The 17653-nt window shown below is 42.9% G+C and overlaps 1 protein-coding gene across 3 annotated transcripts in view; it reads left to right on the top strand.

The window, feature by feature from the left end:
* Nucleotides 1-867: 867 nt before the first annotated feature.
* LOC118379546 (palmitoyltransferase ZDHHC17-like) overlaps nt 868-17653 on the top strand; it is a 36831-nt gene continuing 20045 nt past the window's right edge. The window contains exons 1-5 of one of the 3 annotated variants that reach the window (XM_052509153.1): nt 868-1034; nt 1194-1297; nt 10876-10979; nt 16210-16332; nt 17393-17470. In XM_052509153.1, the coding sequence (XP_052365113.1) occupies nt 1235-1297; nt 10876-10979; nt 16210-16332; nt 17393-17470 (368 nt within the window). In that variant the 5' untranslated portion in view covers nt 868-1034; nt 1194-1234. Of the gene's footprint in view, nt 1035-1119; nt 1298-10875; nt 10980-16209; nt 16333-17392; nt 17471-17653 lie in introns of all 3 variants that reach the window. The other 2 variants (XM_052509154.1, XM_052509155.1) reach the window with 2 other exon arrangements.

Genomic DNA, 17653 nt, shown 5'->3' with positions numbered 1-17653 from the left:
GAGAGGAGGGACAAATAATGCAACTGAAATGAGCATAACAAATGGTAAAACATGTATTAGGTCATGATGGTCAGCATATGTGCGAGGAATGACGACAGGTGCCAGTTTTGCGCTTCATTCCTCGAATTAATAGGATGCAACTGAAGCAAACATAGCTCGATTGAATCTTGTAGGCTAATATTTTCCGTATCATTATTTCTCTCTCATTACAGAGTCCGCTCTAGCCACTTTGAACAACATGACATTGCATTGACACTGCCTTCTCACAAGGGAATTACCGCAGCAGGTCGTAACGGTCTTGTTTGTTGTTGTTATTCTTAAAATTCGAATTCTATATTGCTCCAAATTTGCGCACACCCATGTACCATATTGTTGTCATGGCTGTTGTTTCCAAGTATCAATCAACAACTAACTGCGCCGTAAATCCGGCTGCATATTGAACGATGAGATTGCCGAAAGACCAGTCAAGCAGTGGCATGGAGTGGAATAGCTCGACTGGTATCAGGCTAATGTAGCACGGTCCCTTCGAAAAATACAAATATTTCATACATATTGCACCACTGAGGTATATATTTCACAGAAACTTTATGGAAGCAAACACACCATTGCATATATTTACGTAGGGTTCATTTTGGTAGGGATTTTTTTTTGTTTACATCTTGGAAGTAGCCTAACTAACTAACGGTTATACAGTACATTAACTGCTTTTCCAAACCTATTTTAAAATATGTATAGCCATAACAGTATTAGTCATGATGTTAATACTACTCAAGATTACTGTAAAATACATAAATATTTATTTAGTAAATAGGAACGTTTAAAAAAAATGTGACGCAATTTCTCGTACAGATCATACAGCTGCAACACCGTGGGGAATATTAGCGTTCAAGGTCGTCCATGCGCGCACATATCTGAATCATAACGTTGTTTCGTGTCGGGCATAGAGTGTGTTAGAATAACAGTAGGCTACAACAATTACACCTCAAATGGCTTTACATGTGGGTACCGACCTCCTTTCATGACTTAACCTAGAGGTATTGATATGCATGACCCGATACAGAATTATACCAAAACGATGATGTGACACAATGACGTAATGCAACATCAATGTACCCCCAGAAAATCGCAGGACGGTTTGTGAGCCTCGAGCATCGCTTTGACCGAACGTCCGATCCTCCTGTTTGTTTCTACAGAGCGTTGTGTCCCATAATGCTTGGCGAGATTGACCACCAAGATGGCTGACGTTATGGATGAATATGAGAAAGAAGCTGGCTGTGTTCCTATTCTTCATCCAGAGGTAAGCTGCTTGGCCCTGCATCTTTGCACGGGGTTATAACGAGGGTGGATCTTGTACATGTCGGAATCTACTAAACCGTATAAATTCGCCGTGTTTTGGGAGAACCACGATGCCCCCCTCATCGGGAGGGCAGCTACCACCAAATACATGTCAGGTTTTCCCCTGCTGCGTAATAGCATGTTAGCTAGCCAGCTAATTTGGCTGAAGGTGTTTCTGAATCTAGTAAATCAGACGACAGTCTTGGGTTGTTTATTGTGCCCAACAGATACGCTACCTTGAAAATAACAGAATTACCGAACACGAGATCGTAGGTAGTTATGTTGAACTGGTTTATTGTCGTCAAAAAAGCAGGGCTTTGCTGCAGCCCGAATAATGACTTGTGCTGAAATGTCATGTTGCTTGGTCGGTGATGGCAACGTTAGCATGCAAACAGAGATGGGCGCGGGCCTCGCAGTGTAGTTAGCGAGGCTAGCCATGTCAGTGACAGTATTTGTCAAGCAACGTCAATTGCATTAAACTTCCCTGTCCTTGGCCAACATTCAGCCTATTTACATTTAGCCATATGAACGTATTAATGGTTTAGTTGCTAGCTAGGTTAGCAAGTTAGGGCTAACAAAATAGCTAGCTAAAGATTGTTCTTGCTAGTAGCTAGTCAGCCCGAGAGCTAGATATGTTTAGCCCATAGCACAGGAATAAACACTTGAATGTTGTGAATGTGATACAATAATTACATTCATGTTGTAGCTTTATTCCAAATAAATTCAGATCTGACAATAATATTTGGGCCTTATCTGTGTGCAGATCGGCTTTGGGGCCGAAATGCATCCATTGTGACTGCTGAGAATACTACAGCGAGCTAGCATCTAACGTTAATATTTATTTGAGTGCTGTCCGCTGGATTACTGCTGGGCTAATTTATACAGCACCCAAGACTTATTCACAGAACTTAGTAAGAGTTGGGCATGTCATATTTGGCATTTTAGTTCATATAGCCTATTAAATGTGGTCTGGCAAATTGCCTTTTGGCTCAGTCTTCAAAATTAGCTGCCTTATTTATTTGTTGTCGAAATGCATTTGACTATTTGGAGTGAAAGGATACCAACAACATGGAATACAACATTGAACTTGTTTCAGGCCACTGTCACTTGATTAACAAACATTAGATGTGTTTTTTAAGAATGGGCCAGTACAGAGGACCTGTCACTAAATTATTCATGGTTTACTAACTCACTTGTGTTGGCCAACCTGTTACGCCACATGGTGTAGGAAGCTTATTTCCCCCTCTTGTCTTGGTGCAAAAAGTACAAAGTTTTCAATCTGGGGCTGGCAGCAAGCCACAGAAACAGTCATTTATTTGAAAAGGCCCATATTTGAAAGACAACCAATGGGCATTAAATAGTGCCATCTTGCCTTTTGTAATTAATTTGGCAAACCCACACACTTAAAACACACTGACTGAAAATTATATTTGAAAGAAAATACAATTTTCCTGGTATTAGACTCACACAAAGTTCCTGCCAATTTGTGTTACTTTTGCCTGATGCGTCTCTTTTTCTTACTCTTGCGCTTAATGAGTTTTTGACATGTCAAGCCTCATTCCTCTCCATTTATTGGTTATGCAAGCTCTTTTGACATGATGTCACAATTACTGAATTCTATACGTAGTGTGACACTGCATAGCTTAGATTTAGCCTGTGGTCAGGCATAGGGCAGTTGGGCCTGAGGGGAGAAGGAGGGTAACCGAAAACAATGTCTCCTTGCATTAAAATCCCATCAGACACTCAACCGACGGCCAACTCTGCTGCGGAATTAAACAACAGCATGTCAGTTAGGAGAGGGTGAAATCTGAAAGGGTTGGGTGTTGCTGTAGTGATAGACGACCTAAACACAGGATTATGTAGTGTTCTGCTCATTGGCTATTGTCTATGTGATTTGTAGTATGTAGCCTAATAATACATATTAATATATTCCTTTTAGTAGACACATTTTTGTTTATCCCAGCGGGAATCAAACCCCCTGATCCTTGGTGTTGCAAGCGACATGCTCTACCAACTGAGCCCCAAAGGACTTGTGATCTTTCTTAGGCTTCATGGGTCTCGTACTGCTTGCTCTTCTATGTGGACTAATTACGTTATTTCAGTAAGACTGCAGCTCAGCTCCTCACAAATCCAAGCCGTTTGTTGAAGATGGACAGCCCCATGTTGATATCTTGACTTCATGATGGCGGTGGGACATTGACTGCTTGGAAAACTGCCATATGTCCCATGTTCCTTTGGTACAAATCTCTTGCATGACTCGTCTATCTATCGCTGCAGTATTCCACTCTTGGTCATGTGTGATTGGAATGAGCAGTGTTAGGCCTATGGCAGGCTGTCTGTGACAGAGCCTGCTCCAGAGCCCTCAGGCCGTAACTGTCTCTTGTCAAAGTAGAGGAAGCATTACGCCTCGATGACAGCGTCATTGCCTTTTGTCACACCAGAAATACATTCCATTTCCAATGGAATTCTGCATTTGTCTTGCGTTGCAGAGGCAGTAGTAGTGCGTTCTGTGTGGTGCGTACGCTGGATTTCTCCAACCTATATGTCAAACTGTATGTGTAGACGGCTTGACAGAAATGGTAGCAGAAGGTGAATGTTGAACTTCTGTTGCACACACATCCAGATGATGCAGTGTACCATAAATACACAGCCACCTGCACTCACGTTGGTTAATCCCTGGATAGAGGTTACACTTTCTCGGGTTGTGAAGAATAGTGTTGGGCTATGCCTGTTGCCTCAACCTTGTTGCTGCTGTTAAAGAGCCTTCAGGCTTAGTGCCCTGGTCTGAATTCCAGAAGGTTGACAAAATGCTTTTTCAGATTCCTCCAAAGCTTAGCTGTCATGTGGCTTTTGAGTCACAGAGCTTTGTGGAAAAGCCATCTCCACTAATGCAGCATAGACTAGGCCTAAATGTTTTGCATCTCTGATATAGGCTGTACATTTATGGCCTGTCTCCCTGATTTGTTTTATTTGAATGAGAAGCCTTTACTGTTCTCTCGTTGATCTTTAAAAGAGAGACGTGTGAAATTCAAGTGCCACATGACCCCACCACCATCCACCTGCTCAGTTTTGTGGTGAACATCTGGTGTACTCTATGGAGTCCCAGAGAGATGCACATCAATAAGCTACCCTTGGATACGACCGTTTGATATGCAAGTTCACTTATTCTCTCTGTCTAGGCCTGTGTTTTCCCCTCTGAATCTCATTAAACATGTCTTCTCATGAATTTCAGCCTCTTTTGCAATCTTTCCTATTGTTGATTTTGTTTGTCTGACTGTCAGCCACAGATATAGTCTGTGTCCCAAATGGCTCCCTATTCCCTACTTTGGACCAGAGCCATACGGGCCCTGGTCAAAGGTAGTGCACTAGGCTATATAGGGAGCCTTTTGGGATGCAGCCTAACTCCGAGGCTCCTGACCCAGTTTAAACATGCAAATTATTGTTTTTGAATAGAACAACTACAGAATCTTGCTCCATTGCTGGATTCATAACGTCAATGGAGGCAATAGACAGCACAGAGTAGAAAATGTAGAAAACGGAGTCTGTTTCTCTTTGCTATCCTTTATAGTTGCTTCTTAAACATAAAAGTTCTCCAGTCCAGGTAGCATCCTCTCTCAATCAGCCATTGTCCTCCCATTAAATGAAACTATTGAAGTAGTAATACAAAATAAATGGCCTTCATTTCAGATAGTTTAGATTGGGCCTGTCCACTGTGGTTGGTGAAGCCTTATCCTCTCTGTGCTTTCGGACCTCATCTGGTGGCAACCCCTAGCTACTGAAAGGATGTAGCAGCAGCTTCAATAGATGAGCGGGTCAGGTGTACTCTACAATGGGCAAGGAAACATGTCCTCTGCCCTGAACAAGCTTCTGTCAATGGGTCAGGTGCAACAAATGGTGGGATGTATTTAAAGTGTTGGTGATGAAGTCTGGAGCCAGAGATTGTATTTACAAACTACAGGCTACAGATGATGGCAAATACCCTAGTTGACTAAATGATTTGAGCTAACTTGTAAAGATAGGAATACAGGCACATCACAGACCTGTACTCTGAATGAAACTTATGTAATTTAGTTTTTCTGACACTAAACTGAAGAGGACTCATGGGGATACTGCAGCTAATACAAAGCCACGCGATTCCATAGTCTACATTTAGGTTAGTTTTTTTGTAGCTTATTTTTAGATCTGGGCGTATGACACCGTCCCCTGGGATGAGCCTGCCATATGTCCTTATTGACTGAGAACCTCCTTGATCACTGCTTCTTCAAACAGACAAGATTCAAATGGTGAGTCAACTGGATTAGAGGTCGACCGAGTGATTTTTCAACGCCGATATCGATTATTGGAGGACCAAAAAAGCCGTTACCGATTAATCGTCCGATTTTAAAAATAAAAATATATTTTTTAAATGTATTTGTAATAATGACAATTACAACAATACTGAATGAACACTTTTTAACTTAATATAATACAATTTATTTTACCTTTATTTAACTAGGCAAGTCAGTTAAGAACAAATTCTTATTTTTAATGACGGCCAAGGAACAGTGGGTTAACTGCCTGTTCAGGGGCAGAACGACAGATTTGTACCGTGTCAGCTTGGGGGTTTGAACTTGCAACATTCCGGTTACTCGTCCAACGCTCTAACCATTAGGCTACCCTGCCGCCCCGTGGTGAATACACCCCTGGCATGCTGACTGTCCACCTTGTTTCTCTCACTGTCATGTAAGGAGAGCTGGTTCAGCACTTCACACTACTCCAGTGTAACTCCAGTGACATGCTGCAGGACTGATTGAGCATGGGTGGCTTCAGGCACCCTTAGTGCCTCTCACCGCTCACTCCTGGCTATCTTTGAGGCCCTTAGTCAAGCCCCCTTGTCCCTTAGCTAACATCCATGGCTGGAGGATGACATGATCATATCATTGGCTACTGGCCTAAAATAGCCCTAACAGTTTTGCTCTGTCTTAAGGGGTCTGTTGTATTGCCAAACCATCCTCCACTTCGTCAGATAATGTAGTTGCTGCTAGATTGGAGAGACAGGCCGTTATGGCCTCACCAGCAAAATAACATCTCTCTGTTCCTGGAAGAAGTTGCTTGGACCTGTTTCTCAGCATTATTTCAAATCATCAGATCATCATCAGATCATGTTACTTACCGCTGTCAACGACATAACAGTGCATGAAACTGCCCCAATCCGTACCTTGCCGAAAGCAAATTGGTGGTTTAAAAAAATACCTCTCCTGAGTGTGATTCTGGCATACTCACCAGAATTCCACTCTTTGTGGCTGTAGCTATTCTGATGAAGACTTACTATAAGCTAGTGTTTCCCATACCTAGCTCTGTTCTCCCTCAGGCCATCGTTTGGCTTCCAATGTTTTCAATTGACAAGTTTGATACCTTATGGTCATGTGTAGCTCCCTTGGTAGAGTGTGGCTCTTGCAACGCCAGGGTCGTGCGTTCGATACTTACTGGGGCCACCCATAAGAAAAGGAAGGCTATGAACACACTACTAACGCACTACTAACGCACTAGTTGCTTTGATCGGATAACAATAACAATAATAATATGCCATTTATGTCAGAGGTAGGGTTGCACAGTTTGGGGAATATTCAGAGGTGGAAACTTTCCGTGGGAATTAACAGGAATATATGGGAGTTAAAGGAAATGAATGCAAATTAATATTAGTACCATTTTAAATGTTTTTTGTATTGAATACATTTACCATATCATATGGAGACAAACATAAACATTTACCTTATCATAAGTAGAAATGATTTAATCCTTACAGTAGAAATGTTAAAAACAATTTAGTTACGGATTGAACTTTAATTAAATGAGTTGACTCTTCACATGGGAGGATTTCACTGAACAACAACAGAAAGGGAATACTAAATGATCCCCAATGATCCATCGCATCTACCAAAAATGTTTTCAACATACATCTGTAAAATGATAGTGTAGAAACTAAAGCTTTGGTTGTCTTCCTCTCAGGCTTCATGTCTTCTCCCTGGACCTTCTCAATGTCCACCTCTTGAACATCAGACTCTGAGACCTCATCTTCACTATCACTTTCCAACCTTGTTGAGGATGGCTCGTTGTCAGGTTCAAAAAGCCTCAAATTTGCCCGGATGGCCACCAATTTTTCAACCCTGGTATTGGTCAGCCTGTTGCGTGCTTTGGTGTCTGTGTTCCCAAACAAGGACCAGTTGTGCTCTGATGAGAGATGTTGGCACGACTGCCATATCACATCTCCATCCCAAAGCCCTTGCTTGGAAGTGTACTTCGCCAGACTGCCAAGAACCTTGCCCTCATCCAGGCCAAGGTGGCGAGACCATAGGCCTTGTTGATCTCTGCACCAGACAGGATGCTCCAGCAGACTTGGGGTCCAGCATGTACGCTGCGGCGGGTATGGGCTTCAGGCAGAAGTCTAAATGCTTTTTGATGTATTTCAGAACAGCAGTTTCCTCTGCTTGGAGCAACAGCGATGTGGGCAGGGCAGTATGGATTTCTTCTTATCTTACATCTGCAAGCATAGTCTGAACATCAGACAGGATGGCATTGTCTTTCAGGAGTCTCAGGCTGCGTACCACTCTCTCCCAAAATACATCATCCATGAGGATCCTCTTGACGGGGCTGTCCATATCGGCAGACTGTGATATGGCCATTTCTTGGAGACACTCCTTCCCCTCCAGGGGACTGTCAAACATGATGACAACACCATCCCAACGGGTGTTGCTGGGCAGCTTCAATGTGGTGCTCTTATTCTTCTCACTTTGCTTGGTGAGATAGATTGCTGCTATAACTTGATGACTCTTCACATACCTAACTGTTTACTTGGCTCTCTTGTAGAGTGTATCCATTGTTTTCAGTGCCATGATGCCCTCGAGGAGCAGATTCAATGCATGAGCAGCACAGCCAATGGGTGTAGGACTCCTCCACTTTAGACCAAGCAGCCTTCATGTTCGCAGCATTGTCTGTCACCAGAGCCAAATACCTTCTGTGGTCCAAGGTCATTGACTGCCTTCAGCTCATCTGCAATGTGGAGATTACTATACATATTTAATGATCTTGTTATAATCCTTACCCCTCATTAACTGACTACCAAGTGTTTTTCCCATCAGATTTGAATCCGTATAGCCTTCTGTATATGATCAATCATTAACCCAGTATCCTTATAGTCTGCTGTAGGTCTATATGATTCATCATTAACCTCTTGCTCCTACCTGACACGCAGGCGTCCCATCTAGACATCTGGAAATGCAAATGCGCTACGCTAAATGCTAATAGTACTAGTTAAAACTCAAACGTTCATTAAAATACACATGCAGGGTATTGAATTAAAGCTACACTCGTTGTGAATCCAGGCAACAAGTCAGATTTTTAAAATGCTTTTCGGCGAAAGCATGAGAAGCTATTATCTGATAGCATGTAACACCCCAAAAGACCCGCAGGGGACGTAAACAGAATAATTAGCATAGTCGTCGCTACACAAACTGCACAAATAAAATATAAAACATTCATTACCTTTGACCATCTTCTTTGTTGGCACTCCTAGATGTCCCATAATCACTATTGGGTCTTTTTTTTCGATTAAATCGGTCCATATATAGCCTAGATATCGATCTATGAAGACTGTGTGATAAACGAAAAAAAATAGCGTCTTATAACGTAACGTCATTTTTTTAAATTAAAAAAGTCGACGATAAACTTTCACAAAACACTTCAAATACTTTTGTAATGCAACTTTAGGTATTAGTACACGTTAATAAGCAATCAAATTGATCACGAGGCGATGTATATTCTTTAGCTGTCCGTCTGGAAATAATGTCCGGGTAAATCTCAACTAAAATATCCGGTCGGAGACCTGAACAAATGGCTTGTCTCTTCTTCGTTTGACCAAGAAACAAAGCCTAGGCAAATGACAAGACTGTTGACATCGTGTGGAAGCTGTAGGTATTGCAACCTCAGCCCCATTTATTGTGGTTCGCCTTTATCAATGGGTTGAAGTGGCGGATGGATATATATTTCCATTTTCAGTGATCAGATTTTCCTGCGCTTTTCGATGAAACGCACATTCTGTTATAGTCACAGCTGTGATTTAACCAGTTTTATAAACGTCTGAGTGTTTTCTATCCACACATACTAATCATATCCATATACTATATTCCTGGCATGAGCAGCAGGGCGCTGAAATGTTGTGCGATTTTTAACAGAATGTTCGAAAAAGTAGGGGGTAGGAGTAACAGGTTAACCCAGTATCCATTGTCTGCTGTAGGTCTATATGATTCATCATTAACCAAGTATCCATAATCTGATGTAGGTCTATATGATTCATCATTAACCCAGTATCCTAATAGTCTGCTGTAGGTCTATATGATTCATCATTAACCCAAAATCGATTGTTTGAGGACGGCGCCCTGCATACTAAAGCATGAAAAACACATTTCAACCAGGCAGGTGTGCCACGAAAGTCAGAAATAGCGAGATAATAAATGCCTTTGATGATCTTCTTCTGTTAGCACTCCTAAAGTTCCCAGTTTCATCACAAATGGTCCATTTGTTCGATAATGTCCTTTATATCCATAAAAACTCGCTTCAGTCAATAATCCACCGTTTCCCTCCATCAAAATGCATACAAAATGATTCCCAAACATTACTAATAAACTTTTCCAAACAAGTCAAACAACGTTTATAATCAAATCTTAGGTACCCTAATACGTAAATAAACGATACAATTTAAGACGGAGAATCGTTATTGTCTTTACCGGAGAAAAATGTCACCTGCCATATCAGTTCTGTTATACTCACAGACATTATTTTAACAGTTTTAGAAACTTTAGAGTTTTCTATCCACATCTACCAATTAAATGCATATCCTTCTGGACTTGAGTAACAGGCAGTTTACTTTGGGCACGCTTTTCATCTGGACGTAAAAAATACTGCCCCCTACCCAAGAGAGGTTAACCAAGTATTTTGTACATTTAGTATTGAAGGAATGTGTAGGTCCTTTCGATGTTAGATATGGAATGGCTGTCGGGCTGTAAAATGATACGGCGGTCTGTCACAGGGCCTTTCATTGGAAAATAGATTTAGTAGGAATCTAGACTATATATAGGGTTGTTTTACAGTCAGTACTGTACACGTGAACCAAGTTTCATGCTTTTATGAAAACCCTAACTGCATTCTCCTGGACCAATAGTGTTGTTCAGTAAAGGTTATAGAGACTGAGTGAGAACTGGGATGTGATGTGTATTTACCAGTCACCAAGGCAGCAGTACAGCAGTCCTCCCGGGGTGAGGGGGGAGGTTAAATGACGTTGCCATGGCGTTGCCGTGGAGGCTAATAAGAATGTGAAGGGCCTATGTGGGCGGCCCCGGCTGACTGTTGCCCACCATCAGAACACGACACAGCCTCCTCCAACTCTCTCTGTCGCTCATTCAATCGCTCTCGTGAGATGATGCTGTGCCATCTGGGTAGGCCCACTGGGTCCAGGCAAGGCACGGATTGATGAAACTCATTGCTGTTTTTTTTCTCTCCCAACAGGAACTCAAGCCCCAGAGTCACTATAACCATGGCTACAGTGAGAATGTGGGGCGCAAGAGCCACGTGGATGACTACAGTACCTGGGACATCGTCAAAGCCACGCAGTGAGTACCCACGCACCGCCGTGCTCGCGTGTGTGTGTGTGTGTGTGCATGTGTGTGTGCATGTGTGTATGCGCGCAAAGCTTGGCCGGTGTAGTTCAAGGTATACAAGCAATGTGGGCTGGTATACAAGCAATATAACTGGTTTTAAAAACACTTCCTGTTGTGGTATAGTTATCTTACTTGTGTAGCAGGGCAAACATTATTTGCAGGCTCCACGTTGTTCTCCAACACATAAGTCTGACTGCTTTTTCCTTTATTTAACTAGGTCAGTCAGTTAAGAACAAATTCTTATTTACAATGACGGCCTCGGAACAGTGTTCAGGGGCAGAACAACAGAGTTTTACCTTGTAAGCTCAGGGATTTGATCTTACCACCTTTTGGTTACTAGGCCAACGCTCTATCCACTAGCATACCTGCGGTCCCATGCAAAGCAGCTCCCCAGACATGTGGCTAAGAGAAGCTGGCATTTCATCAATATACACATAATACCCCATAATAAAGCGAAAACAGCTTTTTAGAAATGTTTGCACATTTATAAAAACAGAATTTATTTATTCAGACCCTTTGCTATGAGTCTCGAAATTGAGCTCAGGTGAATCATGTTTCCATTGATCATCCTTGAGATGTTTCTACAACTTGATTGGAGTCCACCTGTGGTAAATTCAACTGATTGGACATGATTTGGAAAGGCACACACCTGTCTATATAAGGTCCCACAGATGACAGTGCATGTCAGAGCAAAAGGTAGAAGGAATTGTCCATGAGGTCGAAGGAATTGTCCATGGATCTCAGAGACAGGTTATTTGTCGAGGCACAGATCTGGGGAAGGGTACCAAGAATGTCTGCAGAATTGAAGGTCCCGAAGAACACAGTGGTCTCCATCATTCTTAAATGGAAGAAGTTTGGAACCACCAAGAATCTTCCTAGATCTGGCTGCCGGCCTAACGGAGCAATCGGGGGAGAAGGGACTTGGTCAGGGAGGTGACCAAGAACCTGATGGTCACTCTGACAGAGCTCCAGAGTTTCTCTGTGGAGATGGGAGAACCTGTTGACTAGTGTCTATCGATGCCTGCACCAGGTCATATCGCTGCTCCAGACTAGTGGCTATCAATCCCTGCTTCGGGGTGAATCTGTGCCCCTAGGTTCAGATCTAGGATCTGTTACCCCTCCCCCAGTCCTAACCTTAACCATTAGTGGGGAAAATGCTAAACTGGCTCAAGATCAGTGTCTAGGAGCAACTTCACCCTACACCGCTATCGGTACTCCCTCTAGTTGGTTTGCATATGGGGTAACAGACAGGCCCCTAGTATGGACGCTCACAGGAAACCACTAACAGAACATGTATTTCCTGTGTGATTTACTACTAGCCTCCCTGGACTTGTTTCCTTGTTCTGGCATCGTCAGGACCAGATATGTATCAGCTAGTCTGCACTACCTGTGATTTCCCTTCCCCCATGAATGTGTTCACATGGTATTATGAAACGTTCCTTCCCCTATGATCCAGACCAATGGTGAATGACCACAGTTCCTTCAAAGTATTCACACCCATTGACTTTTTACACATGTTACAGCCTGCATTTAAAATGGATTGAAAGGAGTTTTTTGTCACACACAATACCCCATAATGTCAGTGGAATTTTGTTATCAGATGTTTTACAAATTAATAAAAAATTAAAATCTGAATTGTCTTGAATCAATTTGTTATGGCAAGCCTAAATAAGTTCAGGAGTCAACATGTGCTCAACAAGTCCCATAATAAGTTGCATGGACTCACTCTGGGGGCAATAATAGTGTTTAAGCTACTTTTTGAATGACTACCTCCTCACTGTACCCCACACACACACTTGTCTATAAGGTCCCTCAGTCGAGCAGTGAATATTAGAAATCGATTCAAACACAAAGACCAGGGAGGTTTTACAATGTTTGGCAAAGAAGGGCACCCAAACACAGATATTGAATATCCCTTTGAGTATGGTGAAGTAATTAATTAGACTTTGGATGGGGTATCTACACCCATTCACCTCAAAGATACAGGCGTCCTTCCTAACTCAGTTGCCGGAGAGGAAATCCGCTCAGGAATTTCACCATGAAACAGTACCCAAACCGGCCATCGTGCACCAATTGATTTTGTCCCCCCACACCAAACGCGATCACGACACACAGGTTAAAATATCAAAACAAACTCTGAACCAATTATTTTAATTTCGGGGACAGGTCTAAAAGCATTAAACATTTATGGCAATTTAGCTCGCTAGCTTGCTGTTGTTAGCTCATTTGTCTTGGGATATAAACATTGAGTTGTTATTTTACCTGAAATGCACAAGGTCCTCTACTCCGACAATTAATCCACACATAAAACAGTGAACCGAATCGTTTCCAAATCAAATGTTATTGGTCACAAACACATGGTTAGCAGATGTTAATGCGAGTGTAGCGAAATGCTTGTGCTTCTAGTTCTGACCGTGCAGTAATATCTAACAATTTCACAACTACCGTATACACACAAGTGTAAAGGAATGATTGAGAATATGTACATATAAATATATGGATGAGCGATGGCCGAACGACATAGGCGAGATGCAGTAGATGCATATGAGATGAGTAATGTAGGGTATGTAAACATTATAGAAAGTTACATTTTTTTAAAGTGACTAGTGATACATTTATTACATCCAATTTTTTATTATTAAAGTGGCTAGAGATGAGTCAGTATGTTGGCAGCAGCCCGCTCAATGTTAGTGATGGCTGTTTAACAGTCTGATGGCCTTGAGATAGAAGCTGTTTTTAAGTCTCTCGGTCCCAGCTTTGATGCACCTGTACTGACCTCGCCTTCTGGATGATAGCGGGGTGAACAGGCAGTGGCTCGGGTGGTTGTTGTCCTTGATGATCTTTTTGTCCTTCCTGTGACATCAGGTGGTGGAGCAGCCCCTTATCCACATCGACGGGGCAGTAGTGGAGAAGGTGGAACGTTTTAAGTTCCTCTTCTTGTCATCTCTCCTCCAAGGTTTTTTCTTCTTTGCACTTTATATGGCGATCGGCATCTGAACTTTCATAGTATTACCACGACGACCGACGAACTCAGTTGTCTTTCAATCGCCCACGTGGGTATAACCAATGAGGAAATGGCACGTGGGTATAACCAATGAGGAAATGGCACGTGGGTATCTGCTTCTATAAACCAATGAGGAGAGGAGAGAGGCAGGACTTGCACTGTGATCAGCGTCACAAATAGAACTGACTTGAAAGGAATTTTATAATATCTGTACATTATAGGAACACCTGTAATTACAAAAGTACAATGATTTAATGTTTTGCTTTAGCTTGAGATGAAGAATCAGTGGTAGAGACGTAAGTGCACAAAGAGGTCAACTGTACAAAAATCAGATGTCTGTGTTGAAAATATACGTTCAGTTTCTGTTGATACTATGTTCCAGTCTTACTTCTGCTGGCACATGATAGTAACAGGAGGAAGAAGGATTGGGAAACTAACTGCAAATGACAATAAGCTGAACAACTCCTAGCAGAGACATCTTTGTATTAGCAACTATTAATTCTGAGTTGATTTGGTATTAAAGTTTAGGGACATCACTCTGACCCTGGGCGGGGTGACCCCCGGTAGGGGATAAAAAGGAAAAACACCATATTTTGTACTAAGTGTGTTACTTGCAAATGACTAAGTGTATACTCCAAATGACTAAGTGTATACTCCAAATGACAACTGTGATTATTATTATTTGACCCTGCTGGTCATTTATGAACATTTGAACATCTTGGCCATGTTCTGTTATAATCTCCACCCGGCACAGCCAGAAGAGGACTGGCCACCCCACATAGCCTGGTTCCTCTCTAGGTTTCTTCCTAGGTTCTGGCCTTTCTAGGGAGTTTTTCCTAGCCACCGTGCTTCTACACCTGCATTGCTTGCTGTTTAGGGTTTTAGGCTGGGATGCTGTACAGCACTTTGAGATATCAGCTGATGTAAGAAGGGCTATAAATACATTTGATTTACATTTATTTTGCAACGCTCGCACACGTGAGTGGTGTAGTCAGCATGTGAGGCCAATGGGGACTTTATAACAGAGTTTAATGGCTGTGATCAGAGAACTGAGGATGGATCAACATTGTAGTTACTCTACAATACTAACCTAATTGACAGAGTAAAAAGGAAGCCTGTACAGAATAAAAATATTCCAAAACATGCATCCTGTTTTGCAACAAGGCACTGAAGTAATACTGCAACAACAAAAATGACAAAGGAATTCACTTTCTGGCCTGAAATATACAATTTTGTGTTTGGGGCAAATCCAAAACAACACATTACTAAGTACAACTCTCCACATTTTCAAGCATTGTGGTGGCTGCATCATGTTATGGGTATGCTTGTAATTGTTAAGGACTGGGGAGTTTTTCAGGATAAAAAAATAAATGGAATGGAGCTAAGCACAGGAAAAATCCTAGAGGAAAACCTGGTCTGCTTTCACACCAGACACAGATGAATTCACCTTTCAGCAGGACAATAACCTAGAACATAAGGCCAAATCTACACTGGAGTTGCTTACCAATAAGACCATGGAGGTTCCTGAGTGGCCGAGTTACAGTTTTGACATAAATTTACTTGAAAATCGACGGCAAGATCTGAGAATGGTTGTCTAGCAATGATCAACAAACAACTATTTTTTTTAAAGAATAATGTGTAAAATGTTGCAAAATGTTGGTGTGGAAAGCTCTTAGAGACTTACCCAGAAAGACTCACAGCTGAAATTGCTGTCAAATGTGTTTGAAACATGTATTGACTCAGGGGTGTGAATACTTATGTAAATTAGATATTTCTTTATTTCATATCAAATAAATTTGCATGCATTTATAAAAACATGTTTTCACTGTGTAAATGTGTGAGAAATCTATTTAATCCATTTTGAATTCAGTCTAACACAAGTCAAGGAATATGAATACTTTCTGACTTTCTGGCACTGTATAAATATGTTGTCATGAATGTGAATATAGTGCAGACATTGGTCTAGGTTTCCCTCTGGAGTAGAATAGTCTGACTGACAAACAAAGAAGGCCTTGTGTTTCTTTTATTGAAGAAGAAGAACCTAAATCAAGATGCTTCATCCTCCTGATATGTGCTCTGTTAAGGACAGAAGGCTGTTATGACAAGGGATACTGTTGTGGGTGAAGCGTGTGTGTGTGTGTTGACCCTATGCTCACCTTGTCTACCTACATTCTCCAGGTATGGGATCTTTGAGCGCTGCAGAGAGCTGGTGGAGGCAGGCTATGACGTTCAGCAGCCGGACAAAGAGAACGTCACACTCCTGCACTGGGCCGCCATCAACAATAGAATAGACTTGGTCAAGTGAGTGAGACACACACAGACCTCACACTCACACACACAGACCCTAAACTCACATACTCACACAGGACAAAGGCTGGCATTGGTCCAATACATTAGTGCAAACATTTTGCATCAGAAAATGCGTTTCTTATTGGACTAGTTCAGTTAGTCCCTCCCTGTTAGCTTCTGTTTGGTCCCTAGTGAAGAGAACCCAGGTGTGAGTGAATGCAGCCCTCCTACTGTGCTGTGTTTACCATTGTGGTGCAGGGGGGTGTCCTGCTGCAGAGGGGTGTCCTGCTGCAGAGGGGTGTCCTGCTGCAGAGGGGTGTCCTGCTGCAGAGGGGTGTCCTGCTGCAGAGGGGTGTCCTGCTGCAGAGGGGTGTCCTGCTGCAGAGGGGTGTCCTGCTGCAGAGGGGTGTCCTGCTGCAGAGGGGTGTCCTGCTGCAGGGGGGTGTCCTGCTGCAGGGGGGTGTCCTGCTGCAGGGGGGTGTCCTGCTGCAGGGGGGTGTCCTGCTGCAGGGGGGTGTCCTGCTGCAGGGGGGTGTCCTGCTGCAGGGGGGTGTCCTGCTGCAGGGGGGGTGTCCTGCTGCAGGGGGGTGTCCTGCTGCAGGGGGGTGTCCTGCTGCAGGGGGGGTGTCCTGCTGCAGGGGGGGTGTCCTGCTGCAGGGGGGGTGTCCTGCTGCAGGGGGGTGTCCTGCTGCAGGGGGGTGTCCTGCTGCAGGGGGGTGTCCTGCTGCAGGGGGGTGTCCTGCTGTACACACACTACAGTACAGAAACACTGCCAGAACCATGGTCTCTCTGTATAAGAATAGAATCCCAAACCATTCTAATACAACATAGCAGGAAGGAGAGAACATGTTGCTGGATGTCTGCGAAGGTCTGAGCCATCCGTTCCATTGGAAGGCAGACACCCTCTTAAAACGCCATATTGCTGGAGATCCTGAGGCAATAAAACTGAATTGGTTCATCTGTTTTATCTCACTGCATCAACAATCTAATCTTTTCACCACCTGTAGGTGAGTGAGTGAGTGAGTGAGTGAGTGAGTGCTAAATGTATTTGTGACTCTGCCGCTGTGTGTAGGTACTACATATCAAAGGGGGCGATGGTGGACCAGTTGGGAGGTGACCTCAACTCCACACCACTGCATTGGGCCACAAGGTAAGAGTGACAACAATAGATGAGGCATTAACATACTCTGGTTCAGTCTGCTTTCCAGGACCAAGCTTGTCCAGCAGTCCCAAAACATTAGGTCCTGTTGGAAATGCTGATCTGTAGATATGACCATCTAGAGAGAAAGGTTATATACTGTACGAAGTAGAGGTGTTGTTTCCAGTGGACTCT

The sequence above is a fragment of the Oncorhynchus keta genome, unplaced genomic scaffold (assembly GCF_023373465.1).
Source record: "Oncorhynchus keta strain PuntledgeMale-10-30-2019 unplaced genomic scaffold, Oket_V2 Un_contig_3995_pilon_pilon, whole genome shotgun sequence".
NCBI classification, from domain to species: domain Eukaryota; kingdom Metazoa; phylum Chordata; class Actinopteri; order Salmoniformes; family Salmonidae; genus Oncorhynchus; species Oncorhynchus keta.
The sequence above is the reverse complement of the archived record's forward strand: the minus strand, read 5'-3'. Positions and strand labels throughout refer to the sequence as shown.